The 12,891-nt window shown below is 41.5% G+C and overlaps 2 protein-coding genes across 5 annotated transcripts in view; one reads left to right on the forward strand and one right to left on the reverse strand.

Moving 5' to 3' along the window:
* CYP17A1 (cytochrome P450 family 17 subfamily A member 1) overlaps positions 1 to 3,165 on the reverse strand; it is a 38,399-nt gene extending 35,234 nt beyond the window's left edge. Inside the window, exon 1 of the mRNA XM_089683309.1 lies at positions 2,814 to 3,165. Coding sequence (XP_089539435.1) covers positions 2,814 to 3,128 — 315 coding nt within the window. The 5' untranslated portion in view covers positions 3,129 to 3,165. The remainder of the gene's footprint in view (positions 1 to 2,813) is intronic.
* Positions 3,166 to 7,927: 4,762 nt separating this feature from the next.
* BORCS7 (BLOC-1 related complex subunit 7) overlaps positions 7,928 to 12,891 on the forward strand; it is a 29,369-nt gene continuing 24,405 nt past the window's right edge. For 2 of the 4 annotated variants that reach the window (XM_089683310.1, XM_089683312.1), the window contains exons 1-2: positions 7,928 to 8,131; positions 11,226 to 11,288. In XM_089683310.1, coding sequence (XP_089539436.1) covers positions 7,970 to 8,131; positions 11,226 to 11,288 — 225 coding nt within the window. In that variant the 5' untranslated portion in view covers positions 7,928 to 7,969. The remainder of the gene's footprint in view (positions 8,132 to 11,225; positions 11,289 to 12,891) is intronic. The other 2 variants (XM_089683313.1, XM_089683314.1) reach the window with 1 other exon arrangement.

The raw sequence follows: 12,891 nt of genomic DNA on the forward strand, positions 1-12,891 counted from the left end.
GAACAGGGGCGGACTGATAATTCATTGGGCCCCCGGGCAATAGGGGATCATGGGGCCCCTGTGTCCTTGCCCAAACTCAAAAAAGCCTATGAAAAAGGTACCAGGGGAATCTCATGGGGCCCCCTACTGACCCCAGGCCCTCGGGCAGTGCCCGAGTTTCCAAATGGTCAGTCCGCCCCTGGTTCTGAAACATGTAAAGTTGGGTAGGGGCACCCAAAATTCTCAGGTGGACAGGAACAGAGTTGGGAACTGTGGCAAGGACATCTCTGTTGGAATATCTTTCACATACAAAAAATCAGGTGCTGACTCAGGATACCAGACTCTATACATTAGTAAAATATTATTTTTTTTTAACATGCCAGCCCTTTAACAAGAGTGTATGTTTGCTTGTAGCCCATTGCTCTACAGTAACTGCCAAAAGACAACAACAAAAATAATGGTATGTAATGTTCTTTTGCAAGACTGATCGACAGGAAGCCAGCCATAAATCTGGCTCTCTGCAGGGATTTTCAATTCATATTTCCAGATGCCCAGGACATGCAGTTCCGAGCACCGGGCAGATAGTTTTTAACTATCTGCTGGTAAGTTTTTTGTGTTCATCCAATGTCATTATAAAAAATAAAACTCTTATCTATAAAACAGTTTATGAGTAATATGTAATAGCACAATTATAGCCACAAAATTGAGTTTTATTTCTTGTCTTTCATGAAAACTGTTTGTATTGTTGTATTCAACAACTGTCCATTTCAGGTTTCAGGAAATACAGACCTATTTTAGATCCACGGGATCTTTATTATTACTGTTAATGAGATACATATTTGAATGAAGGAACTTTCTCCCTATCGATGTTATAGGTTCTTGTGGTTTTATTGCTGACATGTACAGGAGGCTGGAGCTTATTGCGAAATAAGAACTGGTAATGTAATCATATCCTTAGACATCTGTTCACATCGCTGTGCTGTGATAATGAGCAGTATAATGCATGCATTCCTGCAATGCACAGTAGCATACGAAGCACAGTGCAACGTGTTGAGGTGACATTCATTTTGCTACAGAGCACTGCAGCACAATACAATGCAAAATGTGCGTTGAGTTAAAGAAAAATGAAGCAGGAGCAATTTTTTTCTTGTAAGCAGGTTATCGCAGCATATTCTGGTGTGAATGAGTCCTAGGGCTTACCAAATTCTAGGAAGTACAGAATATGGTAAAGTACAGCAACCAATTTACATTCAGTTTACTGTAAAGAGATGAGATCTGGATGGTTACTATTTAGACCAGGGGTGTCCAACCTTTTGACTTTCCTGGGCCACACTGGAAGAAGAAGAACTGCCTTGGGCCACACATAAAATACACTTACAATAAGGATAGCTGATGAGCAGAAGAAGTTGGGCAGATCAAATTAACGATCACTGACATTGATAATGGGGTTGATTTACTGAAGGCAAATATACTGTGCAGTTACTCCAGAGTTTAGTAAAAGAGGTAAAGATTCACTTTGCAAAGAATACCCAATCACATGATAGACAGAAATCAGCAGAGCATCCCTTCATTGCAGTGCTTCCCCTCAGATCTCGAGCAACTGCCCTTGAAGTGGACTTGCAGTGCACAGACTATTTGCCTTCTGTAAATCAACCACAATGCGCCTACACTCACCGGCCACTTTATTAGGTACACATGTCAGCACCTCAATGCATTTAGGCATCTAGCTGTGGTGAAGACAACTTGCTGAAGTTCAAGCTGAGCATCAGAATGGGGAAGAAAGGGGATTTAGATGACTTTGAACATGACATTGTTGTTGGTGCCAGATGGGTTTGCAGAGAATGGTCCGAAAAAGAGAAAATATCTAGTGAGTATCAGTTGTGTAGATGAAAATGCCTTGTTGATGTCAGAGGTCAGAGGAGAATGGGCAGATTGGTTCAAGATGATGGAAAGTCAACAGTAACTCAAATAACCACTTGTTACAACCAAGGTATGCTGAATACCATCTCTGAACGCACAACACATCGAACCTCGAAGCAAATGGACTACAGCAGCAGAAGACCATACAGGTGCCACTCCTGTCAGCTAGGAACAGGAAACAGAGGCTACAATTCACACATGCTCACCAAAATTGGAAAAATGAGTCTCGATTTCAGCTGCGACATTCAGATGGCAGGGTCAGAATTTGGAACATGAAAGCATTGATCTATCCTGCCTTGTATCAACGGTTCAGGCTGAGGGTGGTGGTGGTGTAATGGTGTTGGGGATATTTTCTTGGCACACTTTGGGCCCCTTCGTACCAATTGAGCATTGTTTAAACACCACGGCCTACCTGAGTATTGTTGCTGACCATGATCATCTCTTTATGACTACAGTGTACCCACTGGTTCTAAATTTGCCCCTTGTGTTCTTCATCCTTGAAAATAGATGTTTACAAATATAGGTGCTGCAGAAAATGCATTTCTTAAAATAAATAAAAAATTGACAATTTTATTTTGGGCTGCATTCATAGCTGTCTTGGGCCGCATAAGCCTGTGGACCACAGGTTGGACACCCCTAATTTAGAACACAGCTTTTGAACTTTGGATCTTACTAAACTAGCCAACTTCTCTCCTTAGTGGCGTGTGTGTGGTTTTTTTGCCAAGGGCACTCCACCTTTTATATTGTGGGCCCAGAACTCAGTTTGCTATAGTTTTAAGGCTATAGCTTTGGGAAATTAAACACAGACCAATAGAATGTATATGGTATCAAATAAATTGTGAAACCTAAAAACAAACACTGGGATCCTATTTGGCATCCTGAGGTTGCACACCTCTGGGTTTTGTGATACTCACTGTGCGGGGTCTTCCTCCAAATGTTTTGCCCTTCTTCAGCAAGACCTCTCTGGCATCCTCATGGTTATTCACTACAACCACATAGTGGGAACCCATCATAAAGGAGTACAGGCTACCATACTTCTTCTGTAGGCTACAGAAGAGGAGGTGTGGAGGCAGATTATTTCCAAGGTGAAGTAAACTCCCGATGACAGGCAATGATGGTAAGCTCTTGGGGTACTTTATATCTCCATGGCACCTGAATCCCATTCTCCAGACAGAGATGAGGAATAGCACTGAGACTAGAAGCAAAGCACAGCCAAGCCACACAATCATGCTGGAGTCTTAACTACCTTGAAGTGGCCTCTTCAGTGTTCTTGCCAAATATATATTATGGAAACTTTTCCCTGCAGCCAATCAGAGCCAACTGATTATTAACCCCTAGACTGCTCAAACACTCTGTCTTCTCCTTCAGGCATTCCTGAGTCTGAGTAATAAAATAAGTCAATTGCACTTATTACACACTTTCTGAGATCCTAGCTTCTGAATAAGTGAAAGAAACAGTAGAGTTGATTTACAAAAGGTAAATAGGCTGTTCATTTTGCAACTGAAATTACACTTTGCAAGGGTATTTTTCCCAGAACCTAGTAAATGAGGTGAACTTTCACTTTGCAAAAAATACCCAATCAAATGGAAGGAAAATAAAATTTTAAAAAATTTATTTTTTGCTTTCACATAATTGGATGATGGAAGTCAGCAGAGTTCTCATTACAAATTCCCCTTGCAATGCGCAGCTTCCCTTGCAAAGTGAACTGTCTGTTTGCCTTTAGTAAATCAACCCTATTGTGTTATAATGGCCAAACAACCATACATCAATGTTTCACTATTTTCTATATATATGTTTTTAATATTTTCTCTTACTTTCAAATGTCTTTAGATATACTAAAAATACTGTACCTCCTGTTCTATTCTACATTGAAATAAAGATCAAAACAGCAGTTGAATATACAACTGATCTCAAAATATCATCATTTGACTGATTTTCCAATTTGCTTCTTAAATTAGACTGCCATCTAATAACTGTTTAGTTGTACCGCCATGTTACATCTCCATCAAAATCATAAAAAATATTCAGCCTGTGCCAATGTTTTCTTTTCAGTTTTCATGATCACCATATGTAATTACATAAGTGGTCCATATAGTGAACTTGATGTTGAGTCATTCATTGTAAGGTCATCACTGAGGACAAGGGGGAACTTTTTACATCTGGAGGAAAAGAGATTTAATCTCCAAATATGGGAAGGCTTCTTCACAGTAAGAGCTGTGAAAATGTGGAATAGACTCCCTCAAGAGTTGGTTCTGGCCATTCCAGTAGATTGTGTTAAAAAAGGCCTGGATTCTTTCCTAAATGCACAAAATATAACTGGATACTAAAATTTATAGGTAAAGTTAATCCAGGGAATATCCAGGAAGGATATTTTTTTTTCCTGCAGGAGCAAATTGGATCATGCTTTATTGGGGTTTTCGCCTTTCTTTGGATCAACTGTGGGTATAGGATTGTGTATTTGGGATTGAATACGTTTTTCTCCACTTCTATTAGTTGAACTGGATCGACTTGTCATTTGTTCAGCCAGACTAACAATGTAACTATGTATGATCTAAAAAAACTTAATATTAAGAATTAAAGGGAACATTTTGAAGTTAAATTTGAATAGCGTAAGGGAGGATTGGTAACTCCAGTCAGTGTTTTTTGCCATCTGTGTCCCAATGTGGAGATTTCCCTACACTTCCTGTACTGTAGCAAAACAGGAAGTGGGAGGAAATCCCTCAAAAGTGAAAGAATTCCTGGATGTCTCCAGAACTAGTGTTTCTATTGGAAGATATCTCCACTATTCCTGTCCAGGTGACAACCAAAAATTTCAGATTTTTTTTCACTCTCTCAGAGAATGGTAAGCAGGACAAACAGAGAGGGTGAATCTCCCTATCAGGGGCACAGACAGACCTATAAACCCGACAGGTGTTCTAACTCCTCTCCACTCTATCCAAAATTAACTAATCATATTGTATGCAAAATAACTCACCCCATGGGTAGGCATATTCAGCCAGTTAATTTAGAGTCATATTCCTGTGGAAAATACAGCAATTGAACAGGTTGGACATTTTGCATTATTTTGACAAAGATATAACATGGGCGATACAACCAAAATTGAGACATTTCTGTTTTAAAGAACACAGCAATGGACTCTTCTACTACAGAGCTGTGGCTCTTTGATGCTACTGACCCACTGACCTATCAAAGACCTTGTACATTTTTAACTCTGCACTGCAGAAATTATTGTTTGAATCTTATTGGTTGAGATAGGCAACCAACAAACATTCTCGTCAACAGAATTTTCATGTACAAGCCTCTTAATTACTATGATACATTTTTATTTTAATTTCAATATAAAGAAAATGTTCCCATATTGCATAAAACTCAATAGTGCTCAAATTTATATAAGTAAAGCTTGGTCCTTTTGCAGCATTGGCTATTTGTACAAAGGCCCAGTGATGTATCAGACCATGCTAAAATGAAAAAGTCCAACACTGGCTTCAGCCAGATTTAAGTAAATCAATAAGGACATTTTTCTGGCACTATGGCCCCTTTAACATTATTATTATTATTATACAGGATTTATATAGCGCCAACACTTTGCTCAGCACTTTACAATATAACGGGAGACAATACAGCAACAATACAGTTCAATACAAGACCAGGGGTCCCATCATGCCTCTGCCTTTCGGAGTCATGCTTGTAACTGTCAGTCTTGCAATGCCTCATGGGACTTGTAGTTTGGCAACAGCTGGAGGGCCACCAGTTTGACACCCATGCTCTACACTGAAGCTGGGACCCTATCATGTAACAGGACCAGAGGAACTTCAGAATAGGTAAGCACAGAAATCTTTCCTTTTACATGTTATATATATAGAGTAGGCTTAGAATATAGTTAGGGCAGGGTGGTGGTGACATCATCAAGCCAGCTCAGTTGGGCATTGTTAGCTGTGTTCTTCACCTATTGCTGCTCTTATATGTTGATGGACTTTTAATAAAGTGTTTTTGGATATACTACACTATGTGGCTTCCCCATCTCCTTCTCTGTGCTTGAGATAGATCTTTATACTATATCATGTTCAGCTGTGGGTCCATCATTCATCCTGCTGTGAAAGCCATAAATAAGGACTCCAGTTAAAAACTTCTTGTTTTGTTCTAGCGGAAAGGACTGCAGAGAGATATACTTACCTGATCTGCCAATCCTCCCCGCACCAGACCTGTCTGGCACCCCCACGCTCAAGCGGTCTTGAAAATTGACTGTTCGTGACATCAGCATGCTCCATAGACAGGAACAGACCACTACTGCAACGTGGGGGAGTGCAGTTTTCTGAATGATTGGCAGCTCAGGTATGAGCTTTCTGCTGATACTGAGGAAAAAAACCAAGCAGTTGACCCGTGCAATGCAGGCAGAGCCCCGCTGCATGTAAAAAAATAATTTTGCCTGGAGTTGGGCCTGGTCTGATGACAAGTTGCAAGAGATATTAGACCTCCTTTAACATGAGGTCTTAGGCCCCTTCCACATGGGACGGGCTCCACTGGAGTCCACTTGCTCAGTAGGCGATTTGTGCACTAATCCGGCAGATGGCTGTACTGTGTCTGCTACGCTTATGCAGAGCAGACACAGACACAACCCGCTTTCCTCTATGGGAGGTCGGATATAAACAGACCGCCTGCGCGTTTACACCTGACTGCCATCCAATCTGTTCCACCAGAGGGATGGGCAATGGATCCCCATTCATCTGTTTATAAGGGATAGGATCTGATGTAAGCGGGTGTAAACAGACACCTGTCCATTTACACCTGCCGCTCCATAGAGGAGACTGGAGGGTCCGATCGGGTCCACCTGAAAAACTGACAATAGAACCTGATCAGCCCACTAGTGTGAAAGGGGCCTTAGTATCTGGTAAGCGTGTTGATATGGTGGTGGCAACACTGTGGATGGTGAAGAAAACTTGCAAATGGTGGATCTCACTAGAGGATGTATTTATATATTAATCACTTTGGGACTTTTTAGGTGAACGTTTTTTCACACATATGCTGTTTTATATGATTCATATAGATACAACAATGCAACACGTTGCTAATATTATTATACAGGATGTATTATTATATATATGATATATATAGTTAGGATTTGAGTGGACTTCCACTTTAAGTCAAACCTTTTTCCCCATTTTGGATCACATAAGGGAGAACCTTGTTTAGACTAGCAGTTGGCCACCTGACAACCCCCTCCCCTCCTTAAGCTGCAATATGCAGTGGACAGGGATATTTTCACACCATGGTTGTGATGCTCTGCGGCCACGGCAGTGTTGACCCGACATGGATCATTTATCAGGCGTCAAGCCCACTGAATGCTTCACATGGAAATCGATGGGGAAGCACCGCAAACGCCCTGCAATGCATGTGGTTGTGGCGCAATTTTTGGCAGAAATGGGGTTAAAACAGCCGGTGAAGAGGCGTTGCATTCCTTCCTCACTGCCTGTCAGTAGCCTCTGAAATGCGATCCTTACGCGGATTGGGCTTCAGAGGCAAGGGAGATTTAGACTCGTTTCTAAATCTACCCTTACCTGTCAGAGATTTTTTTTTTGCCATCTGTGTTCCATGGGGGAGACTTCCCTTCACTTCCTGCTCCATTTCCAAAACAGGAAGTGAAAAGTGCTCCAAATTGAGGGAATTCCTGATTGTCACCAGAACTAGTGTCCCACTGAAGTATTTCCCCTCAATTCTTGTTCTGTGGACGATCCACAATTTGGGCTTTTCTTTCACCTTCGGTGATGATGATGGTCATCAAGTGACATAGAGAGGGTGAATGTAATTTCCAGACATAGAGGTAGCAATAGAAACCTGCCAGATGTCCTAACCCCTGTCCACTCCATCCACACACCGAACACTAGACGGGTTGCCTTCAGTACTGTAACTCCTTCCTCCACTCTCTCCATTCGACTACAGGGACACGCCCCTTATCCTCCTCCTATCACGCGATTTGTTGGAGCACAGGTCAGCAGGCTGAATGTAAAGTTCTGGCTCCTCCCTCCGCTTTTCGCTTTGCGAGCCTTTTTGAGCCGCGCCGTGAGCCGTACTTATGATGGAGAGGGAAACGGTGGCAAAAATGGCGGCGTCCGCGGATGGCCAGACAAAATACGGGCAGTCGGTGAAGGGACTGCTCACCGAGAAGGTCAGCACATGCGGGGCTGACGTCATCGCCCTCACCAAACAGGTGCTGAAAGGATCGCGGAGTTCCGAGGTGAGGGGCGGCTTCCGGCTGGGGACCGGGGGCAGGGCCTGGAGGAAGGAGGCGGGGCTATAGAGCAGACAGTCTGTGCAGTATAAATGGGAAGTCATGTATATAGACAGGCTTTAGTATGGACGACCTGTTCCTGGATAGGGGAAGATATTCAGTTATTGCATATTATACACTAATTATATATATATGGAGGCATGGTCGTGATTGTACATTCATTATTAAACCGTCATTCTTCTACCTGTCAAACCATGGAAAGGATGCGGAATAGTCAAACATACTTTTATTTTTTTTTGTCATTGATACTAAGAAGAAGCAAATTAAATGAAAGCCTCTCATCTTTGTGATCATCAGGTAACCACTCGCCCTCCTGAGGATTTCCACCCCTTCCTGACCAGGCCATTTTTTGCATTACAGCACTGCGTCACTTTAACTGACAATTGCGCGGTCATGCAACGCTGCACCAAAATGAAATTTACGTTCCTTTTTCCCCATGAATTGAGCTTTCTTTCGGCAGTATTTGATTGCCTGTGTATTTTTATTTTTTGCTCTATAAAAAAAAAAGACTGACAATTTTGAGGAAAAAAAATATTTTTGACTTTTTACTATTAAACGTGTACAGTGAAAAAAATTTAAAAATCAAATTTCATCATGAATTTAGGCCAAAATGTATTCTGCTACATGTCTTTGCAAAAAAAACCAAAAAAAAAACAATACCTGTAATTTAATTGGTTTACATGAAAGGTCTAGCGTTTACAAATGGCGGTATATATACTGGGATTTTTATTTTTACTAGTAATTAGCAACTTATAGCGAGACTGTGGGACTACGATGAGCATTCTGTCACTGGGGGGAACTGACTTCCCCAGCGACACCAATACAGTGATTAGTGTTACAAAAAAGTACTAACACTGTACTAACGGCACTGGGCAGGAAGGGGTTAACATGAAGGGCACTCAAAGGGTTAACTGTGTGTTGGGAGTGTTTTACTAGGGGGCAGTGTTAGTGTGCTTCACTGTAAGCACACTGCTTTGGATGGCTGTGCTGATTCAAGTCAGTATGGGCAACACAGTGGCTAAATGGTTAGCATTTCCACCTGGCAGTGCTAGGGTCTCTGGTTCAAATCCCAACCATGGCACCACCTGCCTGGAGTTTGCATATTTTCCTTGTGCTTGCATGGGTTTCCTCCGGGTACTCCGGTTTCCTCCCACACTTCAAAGACATGCTGGTAGGTTAATTGGTTCCTGCCTAAATTGGCCCTAGTATGTGTATGTATGAATGTGAGTTAGGGACCTTAGATTGTACATCCCCTGAGGGTTAGGGACTGATGTGAATGTACAATATATATGAAAAGTGCTGCATAAATTGACAGCACTATATAAGTACCTGAAATAAATAAACCAGTGTGCCTGAGCTATCACAGTGAACAAAACATTTCTCCTCCCCGTCGGAGCTCCTCAGTAATCACTGGGCGCTGATGAATAATCACTGGCCGGGACCCAGTCATTGACGGACGCCCCCTACCCAGAAATGCAAAATCATGCATATATACGTGATTCTGCGCACCCGTGCCACCCTATAGCAGTATTTCTGCTATAGGGCGGTCAGGAACCAGTTAAAGGACAACTTCACTTTGATTGCCATTGTCCTGTAAAGGCCCCTCAGCCTAACTGCTATACTTGTGGAGAACACTGCCATCCATAGGAATGAATTGTCCAGCTGCGATGTCCAGATGTGAAGTTGTCTTGTTTTTTTTTTGTATCAAAACCATCTGTAATAAAGATTCTTTTTTTGTTTTTGTTTTTTTGTATCAAAACCATCTGTAATAGAGATTCTTGATATGAATACAGAAACCAATCAGGCCCCGGCTTTCTTTTTTTTTTTTCTACTGCAGAATTTTAAATACCACTTTCTGGTATAGTTGCAAATTCATACAATGAACAGTTCTTCACAAATGATTTGTAGAGCAGTGGTTCCCCCAACATCAGTCCTTGTGGTCCATTCACAGCAGTCAGTGCTTTATAATGCAGCGGCTGGTGTGTGGTGAGGTCTGGTGGAAAACACCGCTCTGTTAGCACCATTCCATTTTTTAAAATGAACTTTATTGAAATGTCACAGAGACGTTTCTTAAAGTTCAGTTGGCTGCCACACAGTGCATCGTCTTGCGCTGCACGAAAAAAAAAATAGTACATGCACTGCAGTGATGTGAATCGGGAACACAGGAGACAAGGCATTTTGCATTGCCATGTGGTGGAACTGCGCTGAAATAACCATCCAGCGCAGTGCCACTGCATCTGGTGTGATAGAAGCCTTAAAGTGGTTCTAAAGGCAAACTTTTTTTTTTTTACTTTAATGCATAAAAGTAAAAAACCTTTCAATAGCAGCTCCCCCCAGCCCCTCCCCCTTAAACACTTACCCGAGTCCATTCTCAGTCCAGTTCTGTGCCTGTCTGTAGCAGCTCTTCTTATTTCAGCTCTCATAGGAGACTCTGAGATCAACAGGAGCTATTGGCTCCTGCTGCTGTCAGTCAACACCAGTGAGAAGGGAGTGGAAGATGGAACCAAGCCATGCTGTGTGTGTGTCTATGGACACACAGCCCAACTCAGGAATGCACCCCCACAAATGCCCCCGCGGTAGTCGGCTTGCTATAGGAGCACTCAAAGAAGAGGAGGAGCGGACAGCGCCGATGGGGAACCCCAGAAGAAGGGGTAAGGGACCACTCTGTGCAACACTATTGCACAGAGCAGGTAAGTATACACCTGTTTCTTATTTTAGAATAAAAAAACAGGATTTTCAACTGGTTTGAGTTCCCCCAACAGGCCATGTTTTAGCAATTTCCCTTAGAAAAAATAGCTGTCATGGATACCAAGCCTTTGTCAATGTTTTAAAGCAACCATGAAAGAAATCCTGAAAACATGCACTGTTGGGGGTTCTTGAGGACTGAGATTGGGAACCACTGCTGTAGAGGTATAATGAATTGTAGCTTAAAGAAATCAAGGTTGCTGTGAACCCCAAGCTACATCTTTAGAGTCCAGGTATACTGTAGTTTGTAAGCATTTGGAAAAATACATTTTTATTTATTTTATTTTTTTTTCAGTTTCTTGGCCATGCTGCCAGAAATATGGTGATGCAAGAAGATGCCATTTTACATTCGGAAGATGTAAGTAAATACAATCACACAATATGCTGAAGAGAAATGTACTAATTACAGTTTCTGCACAGCTACAATTCAAACATCCTTTTATATTGTGGATTACCAGTTCTTAGATTTGGTAGTTGCATTAGTATATTTAAGGCTATAAACATTTTCAGCAAGTACAGGACATACCTGTCGAACCTGCCAATAATGTCTGAACTAGTGTCCTCATTGGAAGACCTCCTCTCCTTTTCTGGGGACAACCCATCATTTTGGGGTTTCTTTTACTTTCACTTTTGAGGCTAATGGTAAACAGGACAAATGGAGAGGGCGAATCTCCCTTACGGGGACTGCAGACTGCAGTGAAAACCTTATAGGTGTTCTAATCCATCTCCACTCTATCCATGCCAAGCAACTGTGTTTTACTTCCTTAGTTCACACCTATACATTTTGCTTTTGATCCATTTTATAATGCTTTTTGCACTGTGCTTTGCGTTTTTACACGGGTGTTTTTGCAGCGTTTTGGTATTTTTTCAGCTGTTTTTTTTTTTTTTTTGTTGCTTAGCAGAAAAAAAACACAAACGTGGTAAAGACTCACTACATGCGTTTCAGCAGCTTCTCCATTGAACTCTGTTGTAGCAAAAATGCTGCTTTTTTGCATTTGAAAAATCCCTGACCCTTTCCCAAAACACAGCAGCTCAAAAAAGTATAGAAGTGAACATATCCCTTAGGAAACCATGTTAAATGGACTGTAGTGCAAAAAAGCACTAAAAAACACATTGGTGTGAACCAGGGGTTGCTCTTTATGAATCATGTTTGGTGTGGATTTTTTTCTCTTTTTTTATGTGCAGCTCCAGTATGAAGTGTAGAATCTGAAACCGTTGGAGCCACAGAGATCGTTAACCTGATCTGAAACAATTAACGGAAAAAAGTCTATATCAGACTGATATGATGTGACCTAGCTGGCAGATCTATCAAGCCCTGCCTATTTACATTCAACTCCTAAGGAGCTCAGTTCCACCACCTCTGGCTCAGGCCCATTGCTTTCTGCTCATTACTATCAGTTGTAAATGTTTTGACATTTGTGTTCCATTGGGGAGATTTCCCTTCACTTCCTGTCCCATAGCAAAAACAGGAAGCGTGAGGAAATCCCTCCAAAGTCAGGGAATACCTGGTTATCACTGAGGTCCCCAGAACTAGTGCCCCCATTGAAAGAGTTTCCTTCTATTACTGTTCCGGTGACAACCCAAAATTTTGAGATTTTCTTTCACTTTCACTCTCAGTGATAACAGTAAACAGCACAAGTAGGGTGAATCTCCCAAATGGGGGTACAGGCAGCAATAGAAACCTGACAGGTGTTCTAATCCCTTTCCACTCTATCCAAAACAAAAAAAAGATTGCCTTTATTTATACTTGACATGAGTATTTGAGATGAGGTCACATTAGATATCTTCTAGTTTGGAAAAAGGAAAACGAGTATAGATTGCAATAATAGGAAGTTCACATTGGTGAATGCAAAGTGAACCATTCTATGAAAAAAATCTGCAGTCCATACAACTGCTGAATTAAATAGAAAATGAAACTGGATTGTCACTGTTTATTACCAAGATTGAATTATTAACTTGTA

Source organism: Staurois parvus, unplaced genomic scaffold, assembly GCF_062004578.1.
Source record: "Staurois parvus isolate SC_StPar_1 unplaced genomic scaffold, SC_StPar_1.0 ptg000303l, whole genome shotgun sequence".
Classification (NCBI taxonomy): domain Eukaryota; kingdom Metazoa; phylum Chordata; class Amphibia; order Anura; family Ranidae; genus Staurois; species Staurois parvus.